We start from the raw sequence: 23369 nt of genomic DNA, 5'->3' as shown, positions 1-23369 counted from the left end.
AATTTATAATATAAGCTTCATGAAGAATGGACTCTAAATATGAGGGTTTTGGGAATTGCCATGCCAACCGTTTAGAGGTTCATTCTTGTTTTAGATAACTTTTTTAATACTTGCTCAACCTATCCTCCTTCGTGCTAACTTTTTCATTTCCTTTCTTGTTTTAACCAAATTAATAAAAAAATGAAGTACTTGCTTTGATTCTCATATGAGTGCAATGGAAATCTCATAACTAATATTTTCAAACTTTTCAAGAATTGACGAGGTATGTAATTTAAGAGGAGATGGATGGCCAATATGTCGTCTTATTGCATCTACTAGTTGAATTTAACATAGATGCATTTGGATAAGAGATTATTTGGAAAAAAAATTGAAATAATACAGTAATATTTTTTATGATATAATGTATGTCAAATAAAATAACGATTGGAAATTGTGTTTATGATACAAACTAAATAATATTTGAGAAATTTTTTTTTTTGCAAATCATGCTAATCAAATGGACCTGTTGTTGTAGTTTGGACAAACTAGTAATTTGGCCATATGTCAAGTGAGAAATTAACCAAAAAAGAAAGCCAAATTGCTCAAAGCAATAAACAACTGCAAGATCCCCCCCCCGGGGGATGGAGGAGTTACAAGATTTAAATGAAATAACAGCGTGGTGCTGTTCATGCTACAATTTTTGTAAAAGACTAATTAATCAGAAATACTAAAATCTATTATTGGGTTACCTATTTCAAAATCTAACTATGAAAGCAAATGTGAAGATCAAAAAGACTAATTTTCAAAATTGGAATCCAAAACCAAGTAAAATAATCAGACACCTATAATGTTTTCTTTTTTCTTGGTAAATAAAAATTTGGGTGGGTTTGACTCTGATTATTACCATAGGTCGGCTTCAATTACGGATCAACCACTAATATAACTTTCACATTCGTAGGTTACTTGTAAGAGTTCTTACATATCGTCAATCAACACAATTCTCACATATGGGACTATAGATTCTTACGAATTGCATACCAACATAATTCTCACATTTGGAACCATAGATCACTTGCATGAATTTTTATAAATTGTACACCAATACATTCTTTACATCGACAACGAACCTTGAGCACATGATCTTTTGTAAGAGAATGATTCATTATTATCAACTAAGTCAACTTGTGTAAACATACCTATAATGTTTGTAAGGGATTACATCAATCAGTGTATCCTATAGGAGTATTTGAAAGCACCGCAGGTGGTTCCATTCGAAAATCCGGCAGTTGACCGGTGCTAACCTCGCCATCTTTACTGTTAGCAGGCTTTTCAATTGGGGCTTCTGGCCTGGGCTCTGCTACAAACCCAAAGACGTGCTTAACTAAATATACCTGACCTGATTTTATAGCTTGAGGAGAATCCTTCAGGCTTAAAGATTGTTTGCAACACTCGGCCCTTTTGGTTTGTTAGGCTTCTAGCTCCAATCTAATTGACCCAAACTCAAGCTTTCACACTTTTTTTTCAAGCTTTCACACTTTTTTGTTCTCTAAAAAAATATACTTTTTTTTAAAAAAATAATATTGTGAGTAAAAAATAAAAATTTAGATTCTTAACACGAGAATTTTTCATAAATTTCTTGAAAGGTGTGGTGATTCTTTAAATAAAACAAACAATATATAATACTTTTCTTTTGTTCAACAAACTCCAACTATTGCAGGAGAGAAGGAAGAAAAGGAAAGGTTAAAAGTCGAATTAGAGATCTCATAATTTCTTTGAGTACATTAATATACAATATGGCATTTGATATTTATCAGTCAAGGTTATACTAAGCTTAGCAAAGTGTTGCCAAAACTTGGTCATTTTTATTTGGGGCATAATTTTTGGACCCAAAACCTATATATATATGTATATATATATATATAGCCCATTCCTCACTTTCTTGCTAATCTAATCACTCACTATCGTATTTGAAGGCACTGTCGCTTTCGTCAGAATCATCTAACTAGTCGTACTTTTAACTTTTAACTTTTTATATAATTGAAGATAAATCTCATTGGGTTTTTCTTATGGTTTTCCTTTCTTCTAACAACTTCTATCTTTTTAATATATTTGAATTATCTTTTTATCCACACTTTTATTGGTGCGATTTAAATGTTATATTGGTAAATTTATGAATTTTATTAGAAACTAAATATTTTGAATTGTTGTATCTTTTGTATTTCATTAATAAAAATATACATAGTTCTTGATATCTAATCATTCTAAAACTTTAATAAATATCTCAAAGAATACTTAATAATTTTTTTGATGCACTGCAATAGTTGATGGATATTATAACATTACAATATATTTAAACTGCGTAAGAGTATTTAATATGTTAGTTGAATGTTTATAATACAATAATATTGTGCAATAAATACGTAAGAGTATTGTTAATATTTCTTTCTTGGATTATTCATACCTTACACAACTTTACAACTAGGGTTGTACATGAGTCAAGTTGATCGCAAGCAACTCGATTCGAGTTCAGTCAATATCAAGTTTGAGTTGAGTTCGAGCAAACCAAGTCAAACTCGAGTTCAATAATATTCAACATGTTAACTCACGAGTTCAATTTTATACATATATATTATTTTAATAATAAAATTACATATATATCCCTAATATTTTATTATTTATTAAGAAAAATATTATTTTATCAATTTTTTAAAAATTAAAATAATTTTTTTATTGTTTTAAGCTCGAGCTCGACTCGAGAGCTTTACACTGAGCGGTCATCGAGTTTGAGCTCGAGTTCGAACTTGATAAAATTAAGTCGATACTCAACTCGATTAGGTCAAAACTCGATTCGACTCGATTTGATTCGTTTGTAACTCTATTCTCAACTACTATGTTGACATTTTTTTTTTAGTGTAATTGCTAAGGCTTGCATCTGGGACCTCTCACTTAGAATCTCTCCCTTCCTAACCAACCAACCCATCCCCTCCTTCCTAAGTTGTCATTTGTTTTTCCTTGCTGAGAAGGCAGATGTTTCTTGCTACAAGTCACAAGGCACCACGTAAACAATGAGTATCAATGTCTACTTTCTTCACTCTAGAAGGCAATTCCTGGTTGAATGAATTCAAATATTAGCAAGTGCGATCTCCATAGATGCTAGCCCTAGGGAGTATATAGGGCATCATCTTTTGCCTACCCCAGATGGGAGCAACTGAAAGTGCTCCCCTTTCATATCTATAGTACTATTCATGAATCTCTTAGGCAAGAACTCGTAGATTTTCCCAATACTCAGTATCCCATTCCAATTGCCCAACTATTTATGTAAACTATAGTCTGGGGCTGAATTTCATATCCGCCAAGGATGCAACTTTCCATTAAGTATCTTGGGACTAAATTAGGAACAATTGTGTACAATCTCATAATCTCCTTGATGATAGCTGTGAGATAGGGAAGCTTTTGAGGATCATCTTCATCTATCATTTCCTCTCTCCATGCACTTCTCGAATTTCAGTTTGTGCTTTGTCATTGCTGTAGGGGTTCTTGATAAGTGCCGTCATAGCCCAAATTATCATGCCACCTAAAGTGTCTGACCCAGCAAGGAATAAATTCTGCAATGGTTTTTGGAAAGAAAATAACATTATTGAATTTTTGAGACTGGAAACTACATGCTTTCAAATCGAAGATTATTTAGAAAATTATTGTTAATAACAATCTCATAGACCTTTTCACCAGATGATGTATAACAGGTAAAAAGGTGATTGAAAATAATAAAAATGTCATTTGAAAAACGTGTTCAAGGAATTGTAAAAAAATTTCCAGTTCAAAATAATGCTCATTAAAAAAATAAGTAATGCTTGTTGTTTATTAGAAGCAGAATTGTATCCTACTAAAATGAATCAACATATCCTTAAAACACTATTCCAATTCCCATCTAGTTCTACTACTGGTATAGAGAATACGAAAGTACAACCTCTTCATCAGAATTCTTAACTAGGATCTTGTGTAATAAAGCTAAATGAAAAAAGACTGTAAGAAAGATAAATAATAATTAAAAAGGGAAAGAAGAAAGAAAAGAACTACTCAAGGCTCCGCTTGGTTCTTTATCATAATCAAATTGTATCATGTTCAGATTAGTTCATTACCAGAAATGGCATTGGAATAGTATGTCATATTGCAAGCAGCATTGCTGTATTCTTGACCAAATACAAGCTGCATATTCACTTTGAGTATGCAGCCATATTTGATCAAGAATACAACAATGTTGCTTGCAATATCGAGGGAATTATGAGTGGAACACTGAAGTTGAATGGCTCAATTGCCATTGGAAGAAGGAATGCTTTGTAAACATATTAAAGAAGCTGGCACTAGGAGCAATTGTATATCATATATGGAAAAAGAGGAATTATAGGGTGTTCCAATAGAAAACCTCTAATGCTGAAACTAGTGTATGCAGAGTGCTAAAGGATGTTCGTGTTGGAATGAGCTATTGTAAAATATTCTTGCTTTTGTACTTTGGTCACACAATGTGAGGCTCATACTCGGATCACAAAGATATAAGGACTTCGAGCCTAATTCGCATTTGACCTAAGCTCACGACTAATTTATATAGTTATATGTATGTCTTGTTCTCATTTGTTTTAAACTTTGCAAAATCTGATTATTAGGAGTGCTGTAATATTTAATCAAAATCAACAAAAAGCTGCTCTTTGATAAATTTTTAATATAATATTTTTAGCTATTAAAAAAATCTATAATCTAAATACAAAAGTAAATGAAAAAATTAGAAAAAAAAACTAACTATCTAAGATCAAAATCTATAACCACCTAAAATAATTAGGAAAAAGGACACTGAGTCTCTCTCTTCTTGAGTACTTCTATCTCTAACTTTAGAGCTCCTCCCCTAAGTGTAGGAGTCTTGAAAAGTTCAAATTTTCAAAATCCTAACACTGCACAATCTTAGAGTCAACCCAGATTTCACCATAAAATCCAAAAACACACCCCTGTTAGATTAGTGCTGTAGTTAGATCACAACCATTAATTGTTGGAATAAAATGCTAAGACAAAACATGATCCATTAAACAAAGATGTGGAATATTTAATCTTGTTGAAACCTTACCTACATTTACTTTTATTCCTCTTGAATTTTCTGAAGTTTATGCTTTTAGGGCCTATCGGCTCCACTGAATCTTACGTTCAAGCTTTTGAAGTTCTTAATAGTACACTATCGGCTTTTAGTTCCACGTCTAATTTGCTTGCTTTCTTTAGCAGGTTTAACCAGCTAGGAAGTTCAGTGACCAAGAAGTAGTGCTTGTGCTCACTATAATACACTCCTTAATGATGAAAGAATCTCTAGCAAGAACATTCCAAAAGTTTGAGCTATCGAAAAAAGCAATAGAGGGTGTAGATCTGAGTGGTGAAGACATAGAAGAAGGCATACAAGGTTGCAATGGCAGCTTAGCGGGAAAATTGATAGGTGAAAAAATTGCAAACTTCACAACGATTAAGAATTTCACCAACCATGCTTGGGGCTACCCTAGGAAGATGATGATAATAGAGCTGGGCCCCAACTTGTTTCAGTTCCATCTAGAAAAAAAGAAAGATAGAAGAAGGATACTAATAGGTGGTCCATGGATAATGGATAATTAGGTGTTAATTGTTAAGGAATGGTTAGAGGGATGTGAAAGAGATATAACATACTTCAACATGCTTTGAAATAGGTCCAATTAATCTTCTAGTTCACTGGATGAGCAAAGCAGTAGGCTTCAAGCTAGGCTAGATTTTAAATCTGTAAGAGATGTAATAATCCCAGCAACTGGTGGGAAAAAGGAAAGTCACATGAAAATAACGGCAGAAATTGATGTGACACAACTGTTGATCAAAGGAACAAAGACTAAACTCAAAGATCAGGCAGTATGGGTTGAGTTTAGGTACGAACGTTGCCCAGACTTTTGCTATAACTGTGGGGTAATAAAACACAGTGAGAAATCCTGTAATAAGGGGGGAAGAGAAGGAGTGATGTAGAGAGAAAAGCAATATAGAGCATGGATAAGAGAAAGAAACATCATGATATCCCTATTAAAAGGATGGAATGAACCACCAAAAGAGATAGAAAGAAAGAAACTGGAGAAAGCTAACAGAAGCAATGCTTTAGTAGTTGGACTCAAAATGAAGGACAAGGAAAAAGCTGATAGTGGGAATACAGCAGGGATGCAAAAAAAGGGTGGAAAATACCAAGGATCCATGAGGAGAAAGGTATACGAGGATAAGATGACAGAATATTCACAAGATCTAACCACATAGCCAAAGGAGAGCCAATAGGAAGAAAGGAAGAATATGTTCATCATTGAAAGGAAGAAAGAGGAAGCTGGAAATGAAGTAGAGGATTCTACAGAATGAGTAATGAGAATCAAGGCATGAGACAGGAGAATATGGAGGTGGAGCACAATGGGTGCCAATCAAAAAACAAATTGATAATGGCAAAGGTAATGGAAGGTTTTAAGGAGAAAAAGGAAAGACAGACAGTAGAAAACTTGGGGGATGGAAGCAGAAAAGAAGAATAAAGGTAATTCAAGAGAGTGTTGAGAACAACTAGAACCCCTCTGAAGAAGATTACAAATAAGGAACGGCTAGGGGAATTGGGAGGAAAAAGAAAAATAGAGTCATTACAACAAGAGATAGAACCAATGGATGAAGATGCTGTAGATAACCTAAAGGTGAAAGCAATGAAAAAGGAAACAACCAACACACTATCAGCTGGGGAATTGGAGGCTAACCCCTTTATACCTCTAAGGTGTAAATGAAGGTTGTGGTGTGGAATTGTCGAGGTGCAGGAGGCCCCTTGACAATTTTCCAATTGAATGAGGTTTTAAATCTCCACTCTCTTAATATTGTGTTCTTTTGTGAAACAAAAAACTAGGAAAACTTTATGAAAAAAGTGCAAAAGAAAATCAAATTTGAAAATGGATACATTGTAAACTCTATAGGTAGAGCAGGGGGACTAGCCTTGTTTTCGAATAATGATGTGAAGATAGATGAAGTGAACAGCACTAGCTGGTATATAGCAACAAAAATAGAAGACAGGGAAACTAATTGCCATTGGTAGCTAGTATGCCTATATGTGAGTGTGGATAGCAATATCAAAAAAGAACAGTGGAAACATCTTGAAAATAGGAAAAAGGAATGGGGAGAGCCTTGGATGCTGGTGGAGGATTTCAATGATATAAGACCGAATGGGGAGAAATTGGGGAGGGGGAGAGAGAGAGAGAGAAAGAGAGAGAGAGAGAAAGAGCTGAAGAAAGTCTAAGGGATTTCAATTGCTTCATCATAGGTAATGATCCTATAGATATAGGATACCAAAGGGTGCCATGGATGTAGAGCAATTGTTGGGAGGGGGATGGGGAAGTGAATGAGAGATTGGACAAGTGCTTAAGCAATATTGAATAGATGCCAAAGTTTGATAAGGCCTCTTGTACACATGTAGAAAATGAAGCCCCAAACCACCTCATCCTGGTCCTGGATACTAATCTAGATAGACAAAAAAGAAGAATAAGGTTTTATTTTGATCAATGATGGACTAAAAATCCAGAATCAAAGAATGTGATCAAAGGAGCATGGGAAAAGTACACACAGGTTCCGTAATGTACAAAGTGACCAGGAAAATAAAGGAGTGCAGGATAGCCATTTTGGAATGGAATAAAAGAGTGCAAGAGAATTCAAAAGTAAGGATTAGGGAACTAAAAAAGCAACTCAATGAAGTGAAAACAGGAAATGAACCAGGTGAGAGAGGCTAGATTGCAAAGATAAAAACTCAACTGAGCAAAGCATATAAGGAGGAAGAATTGTTTTGGAGTCATAAATCAAGAAGTAGATGGCTCAAAGAATGTGACAGAAATACAGCCTTCTTCCATACAAGTGTGATGACAGGAAGGAAAAGAAACAAAATCAGTACTCTGTAGAAACAAGATGGAACCTAGTGTAAGACTGAGCAGGAAATTGAAAAGAAACTTAGTAAGTACTACAAGGACCTTTTCACCACTACCAACCCTAACAATTTTGAGGATATATTAGCAGAGGTCCCAAGCACTATTTCTGGTCAAATGAATGAATAGTTGATTAAGCTTGTGGAAGAAAAAGAAATCAGACAAGCTCTTCTTTCAATGTATCCTAACAAAGCCCCAGGAACTGATGGTATGTCTTCACATTTTTTCCAACATTATTGGCATATCATTATAAAGGACATTGTGTCTGCTATAAATAGCTTTTTCAATACTAATTACTTGCTCAAAGCTGTGAATGAAACCATCATTTCTTTGATCCCAAAAACTGAAGCACCAGTGTCTGTTGTGAACTATAGGCCTGTCAATTTATGTACTGTACTTTATAAAATCATTTCTAAAATCATAGCAAATAGGCCCAAAAGGGTTCTTAGGCATTGCATCAGTTGTTCTCAGTTTGTTTTTATCCTTGGTAGACAAATCCTTGACAATGTAGTGATAGCCCACGAAATTCTCCATTTTTTTTTAAAAAAAATAAAAGAAAAGGAAAAACAGGAATCTTGACCATTAAGTTTGACATGTCCAAAGCTTATGATAGAGTAGAATGGAAGTTTTTGGAAAGATTGATGCTAAAAATGGATTTTTGTCCACTTTTTGTTAAATGGATCATGGTATGTTTGTCTACTATTTCTTACTCCTTCAACTTGAATGGCCAAAAAGTAGGACACATTAGACCAAATAGAGGAATTAGACAAGGGGACCCCTTATCACCTTATCTTTTCATTATCTGCGTTCTAGGATTGTCCAGCCTACTCAAAAAAGTAGTGACAAAAAATGAGTTAATAGGTATCAAAATTTGCAGAGATAGCCCTCCTATTTCACATTTACTCTTTGTAGATGACTCCTTACTGTGTTGCAAACAAACAAAGAAGAGGTGTTGAAAGTGAAAGATATCCTGACAAAATATGGCAAAGGCTCTAGACAAGTGGTGAACTTTGACAAGTTAGCAATTTTCTACAATAGAAACACCACTAATCAGACAAAACAGGAGGTAAGTGAAGGATTGGACAGCATGAGAGAGGCAACAAAAGGGACATACTTGGGGCTACCTATGGCCATTGGAAGGTAAAAAAAGTAGGTGTTTGCCTTTGTAAAGAGTAAAATTAGTTACAAGTTACAAGGGTGGAAACAGAGGCTAATAAGCCAAGGAGGAAAGGAGGTACTTATCAAGTTAGTCATAATGGCCATGCCAACATATGTAATGACATGCTTTAGACTCCTTAAAGGATTGTGCAGAGAGATCACATCAAGGATTGCAAGGTTCTGGTAGGGAAATGGGGAGAAAGAGACTTGTGTGCATTGGGCAAGCTGGACGAAACTCTCAGAAGTAAAGGGAAGAGGGGGAATTGGCTTCAGGGACTTAGAGGCATTTAATATTGCCTTGCTTGCAAAGCAAATTTGGAGATTCTTAACTACTCCAAATTTGCTAGTAAGCAAGGTAATGAAGCAAAATACATGAAGGACCCTAATTGGATAGAGAAAGAACCCCCAAACTCAGCATCATGGAGCTGGAAGAGCATACACAGTGCCAGAACACTACTGTTTGCTGGCTTATGGAAGAGAGTTAGAGATTGAAGTAGAGTAAACATATGGAAGGACAAATGGATAATCGGATCAGAGAAAGGTTAAAGTGACCTTTGAAAAACTTGAGGATTGCTAGTTGGAATGGGTAAGTGAGCTGATAGAAGGGGAGAAATGGAAAAAAGAGACTCTGCAACAATGGTTTTGCAAAAAAGGTGCTGAACTGATTGAGAGCATTCCTATTAGTATACATCAAAGAAAGGACAAAGTATTCTGAAAATTCTCTAAAACTGGAACATACACAGTAAAGACTGGATATGTAGTGTCAAAATAGGAATGTGATCAGCACTGTGCCAAAGAAAGAATCAATGTTGAAACTAGTTGGGAGATAATAAAACATAGTATTTGGAAAAAGTTATGGTAATTGAATGTAAAGACCAAATTGAAACATTTTATGTGGAAATGCCTACAGAACTGCATACCAGTAAATGAGATTACATTCAAAAGGTTAGGAAAAGAGGAGAGAAGATATGACTGTTGTGGGGAGGATGTTGAAACCATAGAACATTTGTTCTTCTTTTGTACAAATGCAGCACTGGTCTAGAAATTGGCTCTAGTGAGATGGGATGGATTGAAAGAAAAACAGCATAACTTGTGGCTCTGGTGGGAAACGGCCATGCAAACAATCTTAAAGGAACAAGGTCAAGATCAAATAAACCTTACCATTAACATCTTTTGGCAAATTTAGAAAGCTAGGAACAAAAAAATGTTTGAAGACTCTAATCCGGATCCAAGCAGAACAATACAGAAAGCACAAGGTGATTGGATCAAGTATGAATAGACAAGAGAAGCAGAACAAGAAAACACTACACTACATGTTAACAGTAAGACACAAGTCAGAAGAGAGCCACCAAAGAAAAATGTGATATACATGTATCCAGATGCTACAATCTCTGCAAGAATGATTAGAACAGGCCAAGGGATAATTGCAAGAAACTAGAGGGGAAGGATTGTGAAGGCAAAAGGGATAGTGAACCAAAGAAAGGGAGACGCAAGCAAGGAAGAAACTCTTGCAGTAAGAAATGCAATGGTGATGGCCAAAATGCAGGGTGGACTAAAATAGTAGTTCACACAGATTGCAAGTCAGTTGTAGACCAGATTAATAGCTGCAATGACTGTGAATACAACATTGCAACTATTTTGGAAGACGTTCAAGAACTAAAAGCAGATTTTGAAAATTGTCAGTTCTTTTTTGTAACTAGATTAGAAAACGAAATCAGCCATAGACTTAGCACAAGATGTAAAGTTAGTGCATGATGTAGAATGGGAACAAAATTTCCTAATATGGTTGATAGACTTAGCACAGAAGGAAATTAGGGTAGTGGCCCTTTTTTGTAATTAACTCTTGCAATATCAAGTGTTAATACTTATATATGAAACTGTTAACGTTTGTTGGAAAAAAAAAATATAACCACCTAAAATAATCAATGAGAACAAGCCAATAATGTGCATATAATATTTTACGATTATGAAAATTATAATATATATATATATACACACATAGTTATTCAATAATATACATAATTACAAATGAAAGTATATAAAACATAAACTTTATACACTTAAATTTTTGGGCGAACTTCAATTGAAGTCCAAGGTCATCCTAATCCAATAATATACAATGCCGAGCTCTAAATTTTTCAAGCCCATTTGGTTGACTTGGCTGGCCCATTATATTTTAAGGACTAAAGTGAAGCAGATCTTACTTACATAGGATAAAATAGGTGCTTCAAAAACTAAATGTCGTGCTTTGAAATTTAGGTATCAAAGTGAAAATTTAGGTATAATTAAAAGATGCAAAATAAAATTAACTTCTCTTACTCATCATTTGAGACACTACATTTAACTTATTACACCCCAAGGATCAAAGTAAATTACCAAAAAGAAAGGACCTTTTGTAAATTACCAGAAAGTAAATTACTAGAAAGGACCCTTTTGAGACGCCAATTGTCAAACCACAAAGATGTGGTGGCCCTATTGCCTATTCTATTCAAATAAATGGCCTAATCAAAGGCCTGAACTGCAATTTTTGAGCCAAGCCCAACAACAATCCATAGGAACAGAAATCATCCAAAACCACTTGTCTTTTAGTAAAAACCTTTGCACCCAAACAATCCGTAAATGATCTTTCTTAGCACAGATATTCTAAATTAGTTTATGTAACAAAGCTTGATTCCATTTGACCAGATTTTTAACTCCCAAACCGCCATTTTTTGAAGGTATACACATCTTTCCAAGCTTGATTTCAAAGCAGTTGTGGGCAATAGGAATATACTACACCAGCTTGGGCAAGCTGGTGCCTGAGTCTAATTTTATTGCTTCAGGACTGGATTTGCGTAATCATTAGCATTCTGTATGCGTGTTTTTAGTTGGATTCAGCCGCTATTGAAGCAGGGACAGTTACTATGTTTTCCAGATTTCTTACCGTCTGGGTTGATTTGGAAGTTTTTTTATCTTGGCATGACTTTTATCATTCGCTATGATTGAATTTAAAGTAAATTTTATATATACTGATAGTGTATACGTTATTATTGTTGGATCCATGACACATGTATAAAAGTTAAATTTCAAATTTAAATTTCATATCGTTGTTATTTATTTAAAACGTACAATATATACACTGACAGTGTAGAGAACATTAATCCTTAAATTTATAGCATAGCATTTTTTAGATTTTCTTGTGGGTCTAACACGTTACCCAAAAAAAGTACTACTACGTAATTATTTAGTTAACTTACTATTCAAATCAAGGCAGGTACATAAAAGCCCTTTTCAATGGATTTAAGTACCTATAAATTATTTGCACATTTCAGCCAAATTTGAAGCCAAGACCTTGTTATCTGGTCTGCACTAGTTATCATCCTAGCGGATATACAATTTACAGTCTTGAGTTCAACAAAGATATGGAAACGCCACTTTGACTGTCAACTAGAATACGCGCATTAATGCACTAATTCGTGTATTAATTTGCCCTATCAACCCAACAAGAAGGAACAATAACTCTTGCATCTTTTAATGGTTTTGGGCGGTTGGCCACTTTGGCTCAAAATTGCATAAAATTGATACTTAGTGCTCAGAGTTCAATAATTTAGTTTCATGTGATACTTAGTGCTCAGAGTTTCCACTCTATTGTACTTTTAGTTTTCACAAGGTGTCGTCCATGCCGTACATCTTGTGACTTGTGAGTAGAGCTGGCAAAAAAGCCCAACACCCAACAATCCGCCCATTAATTTTAAAGGATGGGTTGGGTCAATTGGGTTATGAATTTTGTTGGATTAGGTAAGAACAACCCAACTTATTCATTGGACGGGTTGGATTTTTTATTTGGGTACCCAATACCCAACTTGTTTAAAAGTAATTCAAAATAATAAATACAATATTCAATACACATATGCTCAACTATTTGTGTTTGGACATGTGTTAATAATGCATTGATTAATTTGTATTCAAAATTCTCATATATATATATATATATATATATATTTTTCAATCAATTTTTTTAACTTGTATTTAAAAGAAAAAAGATGCCCAAGATGACCAAGATGACACTTGACAGCCACCATCTTTATTTTCTTTTAAATCATGTCTCCACCCGATTTATTGGTCTGAAGATAATTATTCAGTTCTTTCCCTCTCTTCTTTTTCTCCCCTGATAAATTTTTTTTTTTTAAAAAATCCACAATACTTTTTGATTGCTGTTTAACAAAAAATTACAATTGATCCGCAGGTAGTGAAACAAATTCTAACATAAATTTAAAGTACTAAATTGACAATTTGTTAAAAGGCATTTAACTCTTAAAACTGATTTATAAGTCGTGATTAATACAATCATTCTAGAACACGAGTATTTACTTATTACAAGGCATATGGACTCTATATGTTGAACAGGACACAAATAAAGAGAATACCTAATACTAATACTAGAACACCGTTTCACATACGTAGTCCAAAAGCATTTTCTTCGATGCTTTATAATAATTATAAAGCATTGGATAAACTTGTGTGAATTTTTTTTTTTTTTGTGTGTTAAAATGTATGTGAAAAAGTTTATGTATTAAAATGTATTAATTAATCTGTTGGGTCATATTTGGGTAATGGGTTTGAGACAACCCAATATGACCCAACCCAAAATCAACCCAGTTTAAAGTTGGACGGGTTGGGTATAACCCATTTAAGTGAAAACTCAATATTAACCCGCCCAATTGCCAGGTATACTTGTGAGTGACATTAGACATTGCACAAAACAATCCATGGTTAGCTTTCCTGGATCTTGCTTTTCCTCTGACAGGTGATAAAATCTTTCTCTAAAATCTTGCTGTTTCGAAAATCTTTTTTTTTTTACCTGTTTCATGTACCTGTTTCTAATATCTTTTTTTGGGTCTATATTTTATTGTATATATATACTGACAGTATATGTACATTATCATGATTAAATATATGATACACGTGTAAAATTTTAATTTCAAAATCAAATTAAAATCAATCATCATGCATCTAGATTTGATAGTGTATGGAAGATTAATTCTTGATTCATTAATATAATCAACTTTCCACTTTTCACGTTACTGAAGTAGCTAGATTTCAGTCACAATGATTATATAGCTTCTCACCTAAGGCTTTCCCGCAGTTTTTGTTTTGCAATGAGGGCCCAAATGATGGCGTGCTTGACGAATAGAACACTTACAAATGTATAGAAGTTATTATCATGTGCTGTAATTGCATCAATCTATTGTCTACTCTAATAGATGCATTTCCTGGAAAAAGCGGTTACAATCTTTAAAAATGAAGCCAAGTCATACAGTTGGTAAATATTCTGATTAGGAGTGCAAAAGTTGGAGGATATATATTTGAATTCTAAGACAATAAAAATATAGAGACTAACTAAAACTCCTCCTTGATGAAGTATCTTGTTTGATTGAAGACTTTCATTTCAACTAACATAAAATTAAATCTAAAATCCAGTAAAGCTGTTGATGGAAGAAGTGAAGATGGACAATAATCCAGAAGAAGAGAGTTTGCTTGATCGTTCACCAAAACCAAGAAGAACAAAGGGTTGTCTCAAGACCATGCCTTTCATCCTAGGTATGCATGGAAATGTTGTATGGCTCTGCATTCTGTCATATTGGACAGAAGTTTTGATCTCTCTCTCTCACTCTCTCTATCTCTCTCCCTCTTGGTCCGTGAATGAAGCATTTGAGAGGTTGGCAAGTCAGGGGCTAATGCCAAACATGATACTCTACTTAACAAAAGTTTACCATTTTGAAACTGCCACTGCATCCACTATACTCTTTATCTGGGCTGCTCTATCCGATGGTTTGGCCCTTTCTGGTGCTTTCTTGGCTGATTCTTATTTTGGTGGGTTCCGGGTCATTGCTCTTGGATCCATGTCCAGCCTTCTTGTGAGTCTCTTTTACTTATTGTGTAATTTAACACATTGCTTTTTGTTTCTTTTCCCCACACAAAATTCTGGAATTGCTCATCTGTACTAAGTTTTGGACCAATATTTGCAAGTTTTGTATGCAATTACAGTTTAAAGTCATTCTGTTGCTGTTTCTTGAGATAATCTTCTTTATGGTTTACCAGAGGATTAGAAAATTTATGACTAACAAATATAATACTTAATTTGAATGATCAGTAACAAATATAGTACTTAGTTTGAATGATCAGAAATGTTAATTTGAGTAAGACTTTACTATCACTTACTAGTACGCTTATCTGTAGAATTGCTTTCGGAAAGAGGTATTGAAGGAAATTAAACCAAGCTATTTTAGTATTTAGTTTCCTGATTCCTTTTGGTATCTTATTTGTTTAGTTTCCATATTAGATTAGGAAATCTCAAGTCAATTTCCAAATAAGTTTTGGTTTACAATTATATTTATTTTAGGAAGTTTTAGAACCTATAAATACTACTAGTCTAGTAGGTTATTTGGTGAAGAGAAGTGAAGTGGAGAATTGAGTTGAGTCTAGAGATTAGACTTGAGAGAAAATCTCATAGTTGAGATTTGTGAGTTGTCGTGAGCGAAAGGCTACGACTTAATATTTGTTTTGAGTTAAATAAATTATTGAGTGTTTGTTTTCCTCCTCCTCCCACATATTTTTATATGTGTTAGAATTGCTTCCGCTGTGTGCACGGGGATTCTTCATGCCAACAAGTGGGATCAGAGCCCTAGGCTTTGATCCTAGGGCTTGGAGCTTGTTTGTGAAATTAAAATATGGATTCGCATTATTTACCACGTCGTGGTGTATTTATCTTTGATGGTAAAATTGATTTTGATATTTGGAAGTCGATGATGAAGAGTTTTTTAAAAAATATTAGAGTTTTGAATATTGTCCAAAAGGGCTTCATGGAACCTATAGAAGGCACAGAAATATCAAGGGATGTAGTTGAACAATTAGAGAGGAATAGACAGTTGAACTATAAGGCATTATACTATCTCCAAACCCAAGTCTAGTTATATGTAGCCAAAAAATTCATACATGTAAAGACAGCGAAGGAGGCTTGGAAATTTTTAACAAATTCCTATGGTCATGGTGAAGAAGAAATATGTGACGAGGAAGAAGAAAAAGAAGTTTTTGATGAGGCAAAGAAAGAAGAAGTTGTAACAATTGTGGATACACATGAAAATGAAGAAATTGTGATTGAAGAAGAAATTTCACAAGTAGTTGAGAAAGAAAGTGAAATCATTGATCAAATTAAAGATGTTATTGAAGATCATGATGATAGAGAAATTGTTGACTTTATTGAGATTGATGAATCTTTTGAAGAGAAAAATCAAGTGATGAGATTGGTTGAAATCAATTGTGAGGTGGACAAATTAATTGAAAGTTGTGACACTGCAAAAGTTGATGCAGTTGTTAGTGCTAAAAAACTAAAGGAAGAATATGGTGATGTTGAAAACCTTATTGGCAAAAATTATGATTTTTTGATCTTTGGAGACTTTATTGGTGATATGGATGAATTGAATTGTGGAGTATCTAATAAAGAATTGGTGGATATATTTGAATTTTTTTACAAGAGCGATCAAGAGAAGAAATTGTTTGAGAACTACAAGTTTCGTCCACCATCGCGTGTAAAGATGAAATTAGAGATCAACTACAAGTTGAAATTCCATATCATCTATACAGCAACTGAATTTTTCATGGAGATTCAAGTTAGAGATGGCATTGCAGATAACAACATCAAGAGCTTGGTTTAAGGGAGGCAATGAAGGAAATTAAACCAAACTATTTTAGTAGTTAGTTTCCTAATTCCTTTTGGTATCTTATTTGTTTAGTTTCCATATTAGATTAGGAAATCTCAAGTCAATTTCCAAATAAGTTTTGGTTTACAATTATATTTATTTTAGGAAGTTTTACCACCTATAAATACTACTAGTCTAGTAGGTTATTTGGTGAAGAGAAGTGAAGTAGAGAGTTGAGTTGAGTTTAGAGATTAGACTTGAGAGAAAATCTCATAGTTGAGATTTGTGAGTTATCGTGAGCGAAAGACTACGACTTAATATTTGTTTTGAGTTAAATAAATTATTGAGTGTTTGTTCTCCTTCTCTTCTCACATATTTTTTATATGTGTTAGAATTGCTTCCGCTGCGTGCACGGGGATTTTTCATGCCAACAGGTATGATGAGGAAGATCAACAAAGAAGACGATTCCAAGATCTCCTCCAAGAAATGTAGGCCACATCTTTTTCTCAGACTATATGCCTTCAATTGGTTGGCTTGATAGCCTCAATGGGATGCGTTCTAGACTTGAGAGGACTTGTAGCAAGTTAGATTCATTTCTTCAAGAACTCATCGACGAACACTTAAATCCAAATAGGCCAGAGTCCATGAACGGTGATATTGTTGGCATCATGCTTCAATTACGGCAAGAACAATCAACTTCCTTTGATCTAACGCAAGATCACATCAAAGCAATGCTCATGGTGATTAATTACCTATTCAAAGGACCTACTCCTTTTTTGTTTTGGTTCAAAACGTCCTTCATAGTTCAACAAATAAATTTTTTCGTCCATTACTTTTGAAATTATAAATTTATGTTCCTTACAAAATTAATTTGATAAAATTTAGTCCCAACCTAGATTTTTTAATCATTTTTACCTTGAATCAATTATGTGACCCACACTTTTTTTTTTCCGGAGCAAAAAGGTTAGATCTCATTTATAGTTAAATAAATAACTTGATCCATATTCACTTTTGCATCTAAAAAAGTAGGATCTGATTTAATCTATATTCATTTTTTCCATTAAAAAAGTGGAATCTAGTCTTCTTGTATATAAAAAATAGTTGCATGTGGTCACATAGTGATTTTGGATTAAAAAGTGGTCAAAAATTTAGGTAAGGATCAAATATTATTAATTTGAATTTGTAAGGAACATAAAATTAATATTTTAAAGTGATGGATGAAGAAATTCATTTAACGAAACGTGGAAACGTTTTGAACGATTTTTCCTTTTTGTTTTTCCTTTTAAGAATTTGGATCAATCCCATTTTGCTAATCTGTTTCAACATATCATTGTTGTTGGATGTGGGCCAACCCATTTGTGCAAGTAAACAACGCTTGAGGGCTTCTCAAGTTTAATTACAAGCGTCAGCCGCATGAGGTAATTTCAATTCTTCGGTCCTCGTGTGAGAGTGAAAAAGGACAGCCGCCATCTTTTGCTGGTTGAGAGAAAAACAACGAGAGAGAAAGAGCTAGAGAGAGAGAAACTTCAAGGTCTTAATTGGAGGGTGATCTGAAACTCGATTGAGACGAAATTTTACACACGCGATCCTCTTGTTAAGCTCTACTCATCTACCGGTTCAGATTTCAGATTTTCTCTTCATTTGGTAACATATTTCCAAATTCACTTCTTTGACAGTTGTAGTTTTTGGGGGTGATTTTGTAGCAATTTCACTTGGTTGGTGGTGGTGATATTATTGCCGTTTGAATATTTCGGATAGACCTGTGTATTCCCATTATTGTGATAGTGGAGATTTTGATTGGACTAGGTCCCGTGATTTTTCCCAATTGGATTTTTCACGTAAAAATCTTGGTGTCCTATGCCTTCTATTTTTCTTGCATTTTATTATCACTGTTGGCATTATTACTTGGTGATTTGATTTGTTCCTATTTTAACTGGTACTTGGAAAAAGAGAAATTTGTCCTGGGCTAACTCTGATATTGTGTGCCTGTACTGGTACTCCTTTCCCAACACATTATAGGATGTATTTAGTGCAGGGTCGGATACTGTTGCAGGTACGATAATCTGGGCAATGGCCTGATGAAGAGCCCTGAAGCAATATTGAAGTAGGCACAAGCAGAGATTAGAGGTGCAGTTGGAAATAAAGATATAGTAAACGAAGATGATATTCAAAAGCTCCCTTGTCTCAAGGCAATTGTCAAGGAGACCTTCAGATTGTATCCTTCAGCTCCACTTTCAGTTCCAAGACAGACACTAGCAAATTGCATTATAAATGGTCACGAAATCCAGTCCAATTCTATAGTTTACACAAATGTCTGGGGGATTGGAAGAGATCCCGAGTATTGGGAAAATCCAAATGAGTTTTTGCCTGAGAGATGCTTGAATAGTAGTGTAGATATGAAAGGGAAAGACTTTCAATTGATACCATTTGGAGCTGGCCGAAGGGGCTGCCCTGGATATTCTCTGGTACTAGCAATGGTGGAAGTTGGACTTGCCAATCTTCTGTACTCTTTTGACTGGGAATTGCGTTTTGGGATCAAGAAAGACGACATTGATACTCAAGTTTTACCAGGTCTTACAATGCCTAACAAAAATGATCTGCCACTTCCGGCAAAAAATGTGTATGCGTAGCAAATGTCAAGTGCTGGCATCTAAATACTTGGGACCATGTATTCTTTGGTTGTGGAATTTCCTCTTTTTTTTCTTCCCTCCTTGTGTTTAGTTTGTTTTGTGACTTTCTCCTAGTCGTATACTTATATTCTATTGTCTGTTTGGAACCAAGTTTTTTGCCTAGTTTTTTTTTTCTACAAGATTTTTAACAACTTTAATTACGATAATTTCAAACTCCCCAAATTTTTTTAAATGCATAGCTCAAATGCCCAAACACAAACAAAAATTTTTTTCTTGTCTTTTTTCTTCTTCCTCCCCACAACTCAATCTACCACCACCTCCACCAACGGCTGCCACCGGTCGCCACTCCACCGGTTCAGGGGAGGGGGGAGAGGAAAGGGGAAGGAGAGGAGGAAGAGGAAGGGAGGAGGAGGAAAGAGGGAGGAGAGAAAGAGAGAGAGGGAGAAAAGAAAGAAAGGGAAAAAAAACATAAGGAGATTATGTAGATAAATGTAAAAATTACAAGAAGTAACGTGAATATTTATACAAATCATAAGGGTGTTACATAAATATTAAAACTTTATCACACGCTCTCTTAAAATACGTTTGGTATAAATGCCATAATTGGCCGTGCATTCCGTTTTTTTCTACCTTAAAATTTATATAAAACCATAGGAGTTATATGAACATTTTAAAACTCTAAAAAGTTCATTTGACATTATGTAAAACCGCATGCGGGTAACAAGTAATTTGTCCTCTACATATAGTAAGAGACAGGCCTTTTAATATATGTAACTAGGTCCAAGCCTTCTACATAGATTGGCTTAGTTTGATATGGGTACAAAAAATTAAGCCCAAGTTAAAATGGGCCGTACTTGGATAATGCTGAATATGTTCAGTCTCGTATTTTCCCGACCAGACAGTTCAACCATGTTATATACTACTACTTACTAGTTAAATTTAAAAAATAAAAAATAAAAAAAACTGGTCAATTGCAAGATCTTTGTTTGTTGTCAATCATTTCCTCCTCTTTCTTCTTCTTGTGAGGTTTAAAATTTCCATTGGAGAAAAAAATTTCACTTCTTATTAAAAAGTGGCTATGTTAATTAAGAAACTGTGATGCTAATTACGATAATTGTTGTATTAAGTATCTGAAACTTGGTTTCTATTTACCATATTATATTTTGGAAATATATTTCTTTTACAGAATGACAAGTTGACAACTATAAGTAACTAAAAAAATCAAATGAATTAGCCAAAGTGATGTGGCAAAAGTCAATGCCTTCAAAAACATAGTCCCTTGACCACTAGACTGTATATATCCCATTCAATTACTGGTGATGTAATCATGTAATACCGTCCATTCTTCACAGAGCTTATACATCATAAGTTTGATAATTTTATGAAACTCATGGGTCAATACATGTTGATTTGTCAAGGTACTAACCTGCCAAAACTAAATTGAAAATCAATACTCGAGATCGAAAATGAAGAAAGTATAAGTTGAAAACAATCAAAATGTTCATAAATATTGAAGGGCATATGAGCAAATTCACCCTATTCCTGTAAAGAAAGTCGCAAAAAAAAAAAAAAAACCTTCACCTTATCTCTATGGTTTAGTCTAACATCCTCAATTCGAAGGCCAATTTGATATGTTTTAGATAAATTGTTTAAGCAAAATGTGATGCAAAACCTTTGACTTACGATAGGCGAAGTCATGGACGATGCAATTATTGGGGTTATAAAACCAAGCAATTCCAACTTGCATTAGGTCAGTACTGTACAAATTATTTCCAATCAAACTATTGTATAAAAATCCAAGGAGTATGCGGTTGGGATTCTTAATAATAAATAGGTAAGTAGTACAAGTTCAAAATTAGGGTTAATCACCAAAATTCAAGGAGGTGGTTAGACCATGATCATGGGACAATTGATTTTAAAAAGTTCACTAGTCAACCCTTGAAATGAAACAGTTCTTACTTTGCAATTGATTATTCTTCTTACTTATTACATAACTAGAATTTTGTCCGTACCTTAGCACAGTCTTTTTTTTATTTATTGTGAATTTATACAAATATGAATAATTTAAATGCAAAAATTAACAACAATCCCACGTGTTCACTCATATTAACTTTAAAAACTTAATGTATTCTAAATGTTCAATTATTTACTAATTTTTAAAAATTTGTTTACGTACTTTTATTGTAATATAATAGTATACATCAAATAATGTACCCCATATTAAAAACTTGGTGGATATTCTTTTTTTAAAAATATTTTTTAGATAATTAAAATTTTGTATTTTACAAGATAATAACAATAAGGGAAAAGATGATGAATAATTTGAATATTAATCAACGATATGGTGGTGAAAGAAAGTAATTTATGAGATATGTAAATTTTCAATAATTGTGATTTAGAAAAGATTTAATATAGTTCTATGTAATAATTTAATAAAAGCAAGTATTATTAAGATAAAATCAGTTAATTTTTAAAGTTATTTTAAAATTAGAGATAATTTTTAAATATATAATACAATCCAAATAGGATTCAATATAGGTAAAATCCAAATGACCTATTACCCATTAATTCTGTTCAATTAAGCATGCCACGTAGGAGTGAGAAACAATTCTGATTAAAATAACTGCTCTCATATATATATATATATATATATATATATATATATATATATATTTATATTGGTTTTAGTATAGAAGGCTTGGTATTCCCGGATGACGATTGTATCAAGTTGTTGGCTTGTTTGCCAATCATATTCTCATTGAACTTTTTCGACTGAGCATTTCTCAGAAAAACTGAACTAACATTTCCTTTAAACCATTAGCCAAAACTCTTTTAATTCCATAATAATAAAATCCTTATACTATATAAGAATGAGTTTAGGGCAAAGATTTCAACCGCAAGGGTGGGGTTATTTTGGGAATCCTTAATATTATGCATTAGCTTAAAAGCTTTATGTACAACTTAACGAAACTTGTATTTGGATATGTTTACTGAAATGACCCCATTTAATACATTTAAAGTTCTCATTGATGATCCATCTGGGTATTGATGGAATGTGTTATGAGTGTGCAACCGTTTTTGTATGTTGTACAACCTACATATGCTTGTGTGTTGGTGTAATTACTGAAATATCCCTTAACTACCAATAATTTTCCATTTTAATACATTTAAAGTTGTCATTGATGAGCCACCTAGGTATTGATGGAATGTGTTACGAGTGTGCAATTGTTTTTACATTTTGTACAATCCATGTATGCTTGTGTGCTGGTGTAATTACCGGAATATCTCTTAGCTACCAATTCCTTATACTATATAAGAATGAGTTTTAGTCAAAGAGGGCTTTGAATTTCAACCGTATGGGTAGGGGCATTTTGGAAATATGAAATAATATGTAGCTTTTTTAAAGCTTTTGGTACAACTCATAGCAGCATGTGTTTGGGTATGTTTACAGAGATATCCTCATATTTGTACATTTAAAGTTTATATGGTAGGTACAACACAAAATACAACTTATGGTGAATTCTTTTGTCATACATCTCCAGAAATGGGGTTGTGTCTTTTTATGGGTATTTTGGAAATGTATGATTATTTTGGTTGTCTTTTTAGTTGTGGGTATAAGTGATAATAGCTTTTGTGTGGTTGTAATTATTTAAACGTCCTTAGTCTCTAATTAAATTGGAGAGAATGTGGTTTAGTAGGTAATTAGTGAAAGAAATTAATGAGAGAAGGGTATTTTAGGAATGTGAGTTTGTTGTACTGGTCTTTTTAGTGAGTTGCAAATTAAAGGTTGGAGAACATTGATTTGATGTAACTGATTAGACTTCTAGACTTCTCGGCTGGCTAAATTCCATTCACTGCAAAGGTTTACTACAAATGATTTATTAGACACAATTATTAGGGATAATTGCATGAAGTTGGCTAGATAGGTGTTACTATTCAAATTCTGC

General features: G+C 33.7%; 1 protein-coding gene across 1 annotated transcript; it reads left to right on the top strand.

Moving 5' to 3' along the window:
* Positions 1-17307: 17307 nt before the first annotated feature.
* On the top strand, positions 17308-19422 carry LOC113738656 (xanthotoxol synthase-like). Its single transcript, XM_027265900.1, has 2 exons — positions 17308-17532; positions 18901-19422. The coding sequence occupies exons 1-2, from the start codon at positions 17308-17310 to the stop codon at positions 19420-19422; spliced, it is 747 nt and encodes a 248-aa protein (XP_027121701.1).
* The last annotated feature ends 3947 nt before the right edge of the window (positions 19423-23369 follow it).

This window comes from Coffea arabica, chromosome 6e, assembly GCF_036785885.1.
Source record: "Coffea arabica cultivar ET-39 chromosome 6e, Coffea Arabica ET-39 HiFi, whole genome shotgun sequence".
In the NCBI taxonomy this organism is placed as follows: Eukaryota; Viridiplantae; Streptophyta; class Magnoliopsida; order Gentianales; family Rubiaceae; genus Coffea; species Coffea arabica.
The sequence above is the reverse complement of the archived record's forward strand: the minus strand, read 5'-3'. Positions and strand labels throughout refer to the sequence as shown.

Coding starts and splice junctions, on each gene's coding strand:
- LOC113738656 (XM_027265900.1), top strand. CDS start 17,308: ATGCCTTCAATTGGTTGGCTTGATAGCCTCAATGGGATGCGTTCTAGA. Junction 17,533..18,900: donor ACATCAAAGCAATGCTCATG/GTGATTAATTAC, acceptor ATATTGAAGTAG/GCACAAGCAGAGATTAGAGG.